This window comes from Myotis yumanensis, unplaced genomic scaffold, assembly GCF_028538775.1.
Source record: "Myotis yumanensis isolate MYYU_CA2020_CCGP unplaced genomic scaffold, mMyoYum1.0.hap1 SCAF_7, whole genome shotgun sequence".
NCBI lineage: Eukaryota > Metazoa > Chordata > Mammalia > Chiroptera > Vespertilionidae > Myotis > Myotis yumanensis.
In genome coordinates, this window is record NW_027223758.1 from 70,350,741 (window position 1) to 70,359,814 (window position 9,074).

The window sequence follows — 9,074 nt, forward strand, 5'->3', positions numbered from 1 at the left end:
AGGACATTACGCTAAGTGAAAGAAGCCAGTCACAAAAGGGCAAATACTACCATTCCACGCATGAGCAATTAGTGTTTAATAGGTATAGAGATGTTTTTGCAAGATGAGAAAGTTCTAGAGATTTGTTACACATGGGAATACGCTCAACACTACTGAACTGTACACTTAAAAGTGGTAAATTTAATGTTATGTGTTCCCTTCCCCTCCCCCGCTCTCTCCTGGACAGGAAAAGAGGCCACCACAGAAATCCAGACCCTCAGCTGCAGCTTGGCCAGTCTAACAGCGCTGGACAAAGTCCCCATAAATCCTACAGCTGAGCCAGCTCACACCCAGCCATCCCCAGACACCCCGGCTTCCTCTGCCGTCCAGCCTGGCCAGGCCCACACCTGCCTTCCTCCCATGTCCATCTCCAGCACCACTGTCCTCCCAGTAACTGACACAGACACTTCGCATTTCGCCTCCAACTCCTCCACCTGTTAACTCCACCCTGGACTGCCCTAGTCTCTCCACGGCATCGTCTCTTACCTGCCCCATGCGGTGCCCTCCCCAGCTCCAGGCACTGCTGCTGGGACCCACACTGCCCCCAAATCTCTTATCCGCCTACGCACAGCAGGTCAGCGCCTCTGAAGCCCAGCTATGTTCATGTCACTCCTCTGCTTTAAAAGCCTCCAATGGCTCTGCACTGCCAGCTGAATAAGCCTATATTCTGAGCCTGGCAGTCAAGGCCCTCCAGAATTTAGCCCTAATCCAGCGGTTCTCAACCTGTGGGTCGCGACCCCTTTGGCAGTCAAACGACCCTTTCATAGGGGTTGCCTAAGACCATTCTGCATATCAGATATTTACATTACGATTCATAACAGTAGCAACATTACAGTTATGAAGTAGCAACGAAAATAATTTTATGGTTGGGGGTCACCACAACATGAGGAACTGTTTTAAAGGGCCAGAAGGTTGAGAACCACTGCCCTAATCCATCTTTTCCAACCACTCTTCTTCCCTCCCCTTCAAGGATTTCTTCCCTCCAGCCACACCGGGGCTCCTCTACTGGTTTTTGTCCACCTACCACCCATTTCCTATTCTGACTTGCCCACGGTTTCACACACGTCCCTGACTGCTGGATTTCCAAATCCTTCTCCATGACACTTCCCCTAACCTCTTAAGACAACAGTAACCTCTCCTTCTAAAGGTATTTCAACAATTACCCCCCTGACTGCTGAATTTCCAAACCTTATCCATGAAACTTCCCCTTATCTCTTCAGACAACATTAACTCTCCCCCTAAAGTATTTCAACAATTACTAGTGCCTTCAATGTGCTAGGAGCATTAGTGCAATCCTCCTGGCGCCATGGAAGACCAGAGTGCATCCAGGGGCCTGTGCAGTCTTCTCTCTCCATCCCAAGCAGAGAGCTGCTCTGGGGAAGGGACCCCATCTTGTTGATTCTTCAAAGCCCACAAAAGCTGAGTATTTCCCGGTCCACAATAGGATGGACAGAAAGACTGGCTTAGCACTCCTCTGCAGAAGCATCTATATATATAAAAGTCTAAGCGACCTGAACGACTGATGGCTATGACACGCACTGACCACCAGGGGGCAGACGCTCAACACAGGAGCTGCCCCCTGGTGGTCAGTGCGCTCCCACAGCCAACCTCCCCTGGCTGGCCAACCTCCGGCCCTTTCCCTCCCCACTCCCGGGCCAGCCAACCTCCCATGATCCCTTCCCGCCCCCCCCCAGCCCTCCCCCCGCCAGCCAACCTCCCATGTTCCCTCCTCATGGCCCCTTTCCCAGGGGGGCTGAGAGCCAGCTCCCTCCTAGGGGGCCAGCGGCCAACCTCCCGTGGCCCATTCCTCCCCCCGGCCGGCAGGCCCCAATCATCTCGCCTGCCACAGTGGCGGCGCGGCATGGCAGCAAGGGAAGGGGGGGAAGAGGAACCACATGGTGGCGGGGCACCAACAATGGCAGCATCCGTTCCTTCTGTGCCCGGTGACCGTCGCCTCCTCTCCAGCCCAGCCCTGATCAGCCTGGCCTCAATCGGCCCTGATTGCCAGCCAGGTCTAGGGACCCTATCTGTGCACAAATTTCATGCACTGGGCCTCTAATCTTTTATAATATAAGAGGGATTTCCAACTCCTACAGTCAAATAAATAAATAAGTAAATAAGGCCAGCAGGCATCTAAGATGGTACAACCAATCTAGAAAAAGGCCTGGCAGTTTCTATAAAACTAAACATACTCCTGTCCCATGGCTGTACCTAAGTATCCTGCCCAGAGAGAAAACAAACCTCAAAAAGATTCATCAAGAATCCTCACAGACGCGCTATCCACAATAGCCAACAACTAGAAAGAGCCCCAATGCCCAACAACAAATGAAACACGGGGCATACCCATCCAACGGAATACTATTCAGCAATAAAAACAAACAAATTCGTGACTCACACAACATTTTGCTGAACAAAAAAAGCCAAATAGAAAAGAGCACAACTGTACAATTTCACTGATAGGACATTCAAGAACAGGCAAAATAAATTAAGGCAAGAGATAGATCAGGGCGGCCTAGAAATGGGAAAGATGGAACACAAAGGGAACGTTTTGTTAAAACTGTTGAACTGTTCACTTTTAAAAGGTGTATTTGGTTGTATGTAAATTATACTTCCATAAAGTTGACTAAAGAATAAAAAGAAAATCAATTCAGAACTTGAGGTCCAAAGACACAATAATAATAAAGGGGGTTGCAGACTTGGCTAAACCTCCTAGCAGTTAAAGAACAAGAAACACAATCATTGTTTATGATGATGCAGAATACACCAGCCTCTAAGAGGGCATCACACACACACACACACACACACACACACACACACACACTGCCATCACTCCTGCTGTAATTGCCCTCAGGGTCACTCACCTCCTCATGGGTCCATTTGACCTTGCACTTGCTGTCCCTCTGCTCTGGCACGTCTGAGTCTGTGTCCTGGTAGTGTAGCTCATCCAGCTCCTCACTGCAGGGAGAGCAAGCTAAAGGTCAAGGACATATGTCTCCACATCCTGCTACAATATGATGGATGGACAGCGCATGGGCAGGGGCCAGTGACTTCTAGGGAAAGGTAAAGTTTTGTGGGAAGCAGGTTTTTACTCTTTTTGCTTTCAAAAACAGATACTTTCATCCTCCTTTTTAAAAATTTTTTAACAAAATGGGGTTATGAGCTATTTTCATTTTCTTTTATTTGTTTTCAGGTACACCCCAAGGATTGGAAAAGCTACAAGAAAAAAGAAGTTGTGATTTCACTAAGATTATCATATTCAATCAAAACTAGACACCAATTTAATATTTTCTCTTCGATAACAACTGTTAAACTTGCATGGATGTTCTAAAGATTAAAGCTGATGGCCCTAGCCGGTTTGGCTCAGTGGATAGAGTGTTGGCCTGAGGACTGAAAGTTCCCCAGTTCAATTCTGGTTAAGGGCACACACCAGGGTTGTGGGCTCGATCCCCAGTAGGGGGCGTGCAGGAGGCAGCCCAACAATGATTCTCTATCATTGATGTTTCTCTCTCCCTCTCCCTTCCTCTCTGAAATCAATAAAAACATTTTTTATAAAAATGATTAAATCTGATGGTGTCAGTCAATATGATGCAGCAAAATTTTAAGAAATATTGGTTATTTGATAAAAACATTTAAAATACATTATCTTAGTAAATATGTCCATTTTGCACATCCCTTCCCAATCCTTGCCTACACACAAGCATAGTTTATGTAGAGAAAAATCTAAGTATAAAAAGCTTTGAATTCTGATGTTTTGCTTTTCTAACTGGCAATTTTCCAAGTTGCTCCAAACTTTCCTATTTGATCAGGTTTAATTAGATCAGGTTAGGAAAATCGAGATCATGCTTTCCACGTCCCGGATGTCCAGTGCTCCCAGCTCCATGTGGTGGGATCTGCAGCAGGTCCCCTTCGTGGAGCACATTCCTCACGCAAAGAGCCTCCTCAGTGTGTGAAAGGGACTTCCTTTCGTGTCCATCTTCCTTCTGCCTCCTCCAGAACTCAGCGTCTTTCCTAAAGTCAACCTCTTCCTATGCTCCTTCCTAGGACACCTTGGAAATTCTATTTCAGAATGCAGGCCCAGCAAGGGCTCCCCCATGTCCCCACCCCCCACCCTGAGAACAGCCTGCACCTTTCCCTTCCCCCTCTTCTTCCGTGACAGTAACTCTAAGGGACCCCCAGGAGACTTGTAATCAGGGGGGCCATGGGCAGCAGCAGCTCATCCCAAGCTAATCCCCTGAATCTGTCTCCAAGGCCCACTTTTGACTTCTCAGTGAGTCAAAGCAGCCCCGCCTAGGATCTCCCCAGTTGCTTCTTCACTCTCAAAATCATTAAAAAGAAGAAAAAAAAAAAAGAATGTAGGCCCTTAGGCTTCCTGTCTCCTTGCCCTCATGGACAGAGGTCAGCTCCACCTCCACACCTGCTGGGTCGTAGGGGGTTGGCACCAAAAGGCCCTAAAGGTTTACTCAAGAGAATGACCAGATTCAGGAATGAATGAACATACAATGCTGCCGACTAGTAGATAAGAAATGCCAATTAATGTGAATTTTTTGGAAGGAGGAAAAGGACAGACTGTCTAAACCCAGCAATACATTAGTCACAGAAGGACCGGGAATTCAGCCATGCCCCATCATTCCTGACCCAATTCATGAGGTCCTCCACCACCTCCAAGTAGAGGACAAAAACTCTGTAAGCTACTCATAACGACAAAATGAAGCTGGCTTTATCATCAGCTGCCCCCCGGCCTGTTTCCAACAGAAACCACCTTTAGTTCTCCAATACCCCTTTTCTAAAAGAAGTTCAGGAAATGTTCCTTCCAAGATGAAAAGTGTCTGTATGAACACTGTAATCTTTTACTTGATGGACACAGCAACTCAGCTGGGAGAATTCTGTGAGATGATAAATTTCCATCACCGACATGGCGCTGACCACCCCCTTCACATGCATTCTCACGGTCCCCATTTAATAGATGTGGAAACTGAGGCTCCCAGAGGTTATGCTACTTGCCAAGTCCAGAGCCAGGTTCGAAACCTACACCCTCAAGTCCTCTCCTCCGCTGAAGAAGCAGAGGCCACGTCAGTGGTGGCAGCCACATGGAGGTCCCACACACCCTTTCTATGCCCTTCCAGGTGCTGGGCTCCGCTCCAGGTGGAGTGAGTCAGAAGCTGAGTAGGAAGTGGGGCGCTGCTGAGGGGAAAGTTCCAGTGAGGGGCCAAGAATGGAGATGATGACTGTGGGGTGCCAGGGTGCAGAAACCATCCCTCACACAGCACCCCTCCCCTGAGTCCCCGGGGAGAAGCAGCAGAGGACCTGGGGTTGTTGTGATTCCCGGGAGTCACACTTCCTGATGCAAAGATCAGGACGGGACCTGACAAGGGCCTCACCAGAAACCTCCGAGCACTGGAGCTGACCTGGGAACTTGTGGCCTGAAGAAGAGAGACCCTGTGCCAGGCCCCCGACCACCGCCCAGGGATCGGGTGCTTCCCTGCCGAGAACTCTGGGGGAGCCGGCAGCCAGCGCTTTCCAAGTCTACAGCCTCTGCCGGGGAAGGCAGACACCACCCAGGGGAGGGTGCGAGGTTAGGGGGCGCCGTACTGCAGGCAGGGAACCGGGGAGGACCCCTTTGTCCTTCCGGACACCCCGCCTGGCGCGAAGCCCAGCGCTCAGACCCCAGGCGCACAGGTGCAAGAAAGGGACCCCGCGCACGGAGCCCGGGTTTCGGGCTCCACTCTGCCACTTATTCTCTAGGGGAAGAAGTCAAACGCAGACCGCAGTTCCGGCCTCGGCCCCAGGGGCTCCTGGAACAGAAGTCTGACACACATGGAGGTCTTCCCCTCACCTTCCACCCCAGCTGCCCCAAAGGCGGATCTCCGAAACGCAACCCAGCTGGGACCCGCAACCCAGGTGGTGGGAGAGCCAAGGGGCCTTCCCCACCCCTCCACCCCTCCACCCCGGCGCCCTTCTCAGGCCAGGGAGAGGGCCGAGGGTGCTCTACGCTTCCCGGAATTGGGGGGGGGTGGGGGGTGGGGGGGTGGGAGGTGGGAGGGGGAATGCCACCGGCAAATCTGAGCGCCAACAGGCTCGAACAGCAAGTGTCCTCCCCGCTTCGGCCTCCCGCGCGCGCTCTGTGACTTGGAAAAGCACTCCCGCTCCGGGGTCGCCAGCCGCCCCAGAATGGCTCTTCCAGCGGACACCGCTGTCCCACCCCCACCTCGCAATTAGGCGGGAGACGAAGTGACATCACACAGGCCTGGGCCAAGATCCCAGGAGACCCCCCCCGCGCCGGCTCCGAGGCCGGGCAGGCCCGGAGAGCCGCGCGAGAAGCCCCAAGAGACCCCCGGCTCCGTGCGCCCCCTGCCTCGGGCGGCCCTGGACGCATGAGTGCCCGCGGGCTCCCCTCCCGCCGGCCCCTCTCCGAGGGGCTAAGGCGAGGGTGGGTGGGGGGGATGGGTCCCCGAGAGGAGGAGGGGCCCTCTGCCGCCCGCCCGCTCGCCCGCTCACCCCGCGCGTCCGCCGAGACATCCCCCCGGCCCGGGCCGCGCCGCGCTCGCTGCCCGCCGGCGGAGCCCGGAGCGGGAGCCGGGCCGGGGTCCGAGCGCGGGCTGCTCCGGCCGCTCCGGGCCCTGGGCCGCGCTGGGAGGCGTCGGCGCAGCCGCCGGTCCGCTCGCAGGAACTGCAGCCGCCGCCGGCGCGCAGAAGCACTTTCCTATCTCCCGCCAAGCGCGTCGGCACCGCCCGGCCTGGCGCGCAGGCGGACGGGCGGGCGCGGGGCGGGGCTTCGCGGGCGGGGGCGGGGCGGCCGGCGGGCGGGCGGTGCACGGCTCCCAGCCCCGAAGCCCCAGGGCAGGGAGGACCGGGAAGGTGCGGCTCTGGGCCGGCTGCCCCGGACTCAGAACGGGCTCGGCCAGGTGGGGATGGGGGGGCCCGGGAGTCGCCCACACAGCAAAGGCTGCGGGCGGGGCGGGAGCCGCCAGGATAGAAGGGAGACCAGGGCCCGTCCGAGCCGCCCCTCCGGCTGCGCCCCGCCCCGCAGCGCCCCCCACCCCGCCTGGACCAGGGCTGCGCCTTCCCACCTGCTTCCCGTCACCTCCAACTCAGCGGCTCTGGCAGCCCGAGGGAGCCCCCTAAAATGTAAACCTGACCCAGCTTCTCCAGAACTTACAACTCTGCCCTCTCTCCCTCTGGGTAAAATACTCCGTAATCAGGTTCACAGCCTTCTGCCCGATCACCACCCCCACCACCCCCACCCAAAAGCAACTTACCCGCCTTTGCGGGGGCCGGGAACGCTTCCGGCCCCTCCCACCTAGTGGATCTTGGGGTCCACTGCCCTTAATCTGCTTGTTGACTTGAGCGTTTCCCCTTGGGCGGCGGCGGCGGCGGCGGTGGTGACGGTGATGAGAGGGAGTGGGGGTGGGAAGGGGCCATATTCTAAACCTGACAAGCTCAGGAGGCTTGCAGGGCGGCCTCACAAACTCAGAAACGGAAAGTAACCGCATAGGATGGTCTGAAAAGGAAACTTTCCAACTACAAAAGTTCATGGGAGTAGTCATGTCCTGGGGCAGTGTTTCTCCCTAACAGGTCAGTCTGCAACTGAACTGGGCCTGCCTGTTGTCTTCTTGCATCTACAATAACATACCTTCAGAATGTCAAGTTAATTTCCTTTTTCCCCCCCTGAACTTCCCCCCACAGTGCACAACCACCCACTAAAGCAGAGACCACAGGTCCCCTCATTGTTATTTTATCATATTAATTGTTGACTGTTGACTATCCTATACCAACAAATGTGAAAGTGTCTATTCCTTTTACTTTTTATCCAATCAGTCCCAGAGATTTCCCTGCTTTGCTCTCTCCCGCCTCCTTAATCTATCACCAGTGAATTCCATCTAACTCCTGTATATCGTCCCCTTTGATAATGATGCATAAATAAGTGGTAAAACGGCCCTGGCTGGGTGGCTCAGTTGGTTGGAGCATCATCCTGTGCAAAGGTTTCACGTTTGATTACCAGTTAGATCCCTAGTCAGGGCATGTACAGGAGGGCAACCTATCGATGTTTCTCTCTCCCTCTTTCTCTAAAAATCAGTAAATAATATGTCTTCGGATGAGAAATAAATAAATGGCAAAACTGGAAAATCACAGTTTTGAGCATTTTCTCAATCCTTTGAGATTTTGCTTCCCTGCAATTGTTAGTTTGGCTCAAATAAAATCATAAAAATTCTCTACGGGTTTGAATGTTTCTTAAATTGACAAAACTCTGGGCATGCTGAGGTCCAAGTGGTCCCTAAATTCAGGGCAGTATCTCCAAGGCCCAGAATTCAACTGTTGAGTCCAATTCTGTTTACCATGTGCTTAAATTCCTAGAGGCTTAGCAAGGATTTCCATTTTAAATTGTAATTTCAATACTTTCCACACCCAGCTCCCTGGGAGGCATGCTGAAAGGAGAGTAAATTAGCAGGATCTTGGGAAGACCTGGCGGAAGCTCAGCCTCCGGTCCCTGCTTATGCTGCAGACCCCTCTTCCAGAAACTGCGGACACTGGGGACAGTCCAGCCAGCTGATGAAAACTTTATTTCCCACGGCAGAAGAAACAGACATCTTCTTTTATGCTCCAACTGGGAATAGAACCCACCACCTTCTGGTGTACTGGACGATAGACCATTGGACAACACAGGCCAGGGTGAAACACTGACATCCTAAGTGCTAGACGCTTCCACACCCATTAATTCGAGCCTCGGGAACCCACTTCCCCCATAAAGTAGTTCATACGGACTTCCCCTCTTCATCACGAGGGCGTAGTATTATGAGTGCAGGCTCTGAAGCGGACTTCCTGAGGTCTGAGTCCCCGCTCCATCACTCAGCTGTGTGGTCTCAGGCAAATTACTTGACTCTTCTGTGCCTGTTTTCTCATCTGTAAAGGGATTTATCAAAAACTTAGATAGCTTTTACTATATTCTACGCCTACCGCTGTTCTGTATGCTTTACACATTTTAATTCATGTAATTCTCATAGCAACCTTAGGAGGTTGAAGTAGAATTATCTTCTTTT

General features: G+C 52.8%; 1 protein-coding gene across 3 annotated transcripts in view; it reads right to left on the reverse strand.

The window, feature by feature from the left end:
- MYBL2 (MYB proto-oncogene like 2) overlaps positions 1 to 6,689 on the reverse strand; it is a 29,061-nt gene extending 22,372 nt beyond the window's left edge. For all 3 annotated transcript variants that reach the window (XM_070420914.1, XM_070420913.1, XM_070420912.1), the window contains exons 1-2: positions 6,536 to 6,689; positions 2,901 to 2,994 (exon numbers count right to left, since the gene is read on the reverse strand). In XM_070420914.1, the coding sequence (XP_070277015.1) occupies positions 2,901 to 2,994; positions 6,536 to 6,555 (114 nt within the window). In that variant the 5' untranslated portion in view covers positions 6,556 to 6,689. The remainder of the gene's footprint in view (positions 1 to 2,900; positions 2,995 to 6,535) is intronic.
- Between the last annotated feature and the right edge of the window lie 2,385 nt (positions 6,690 to 9,074).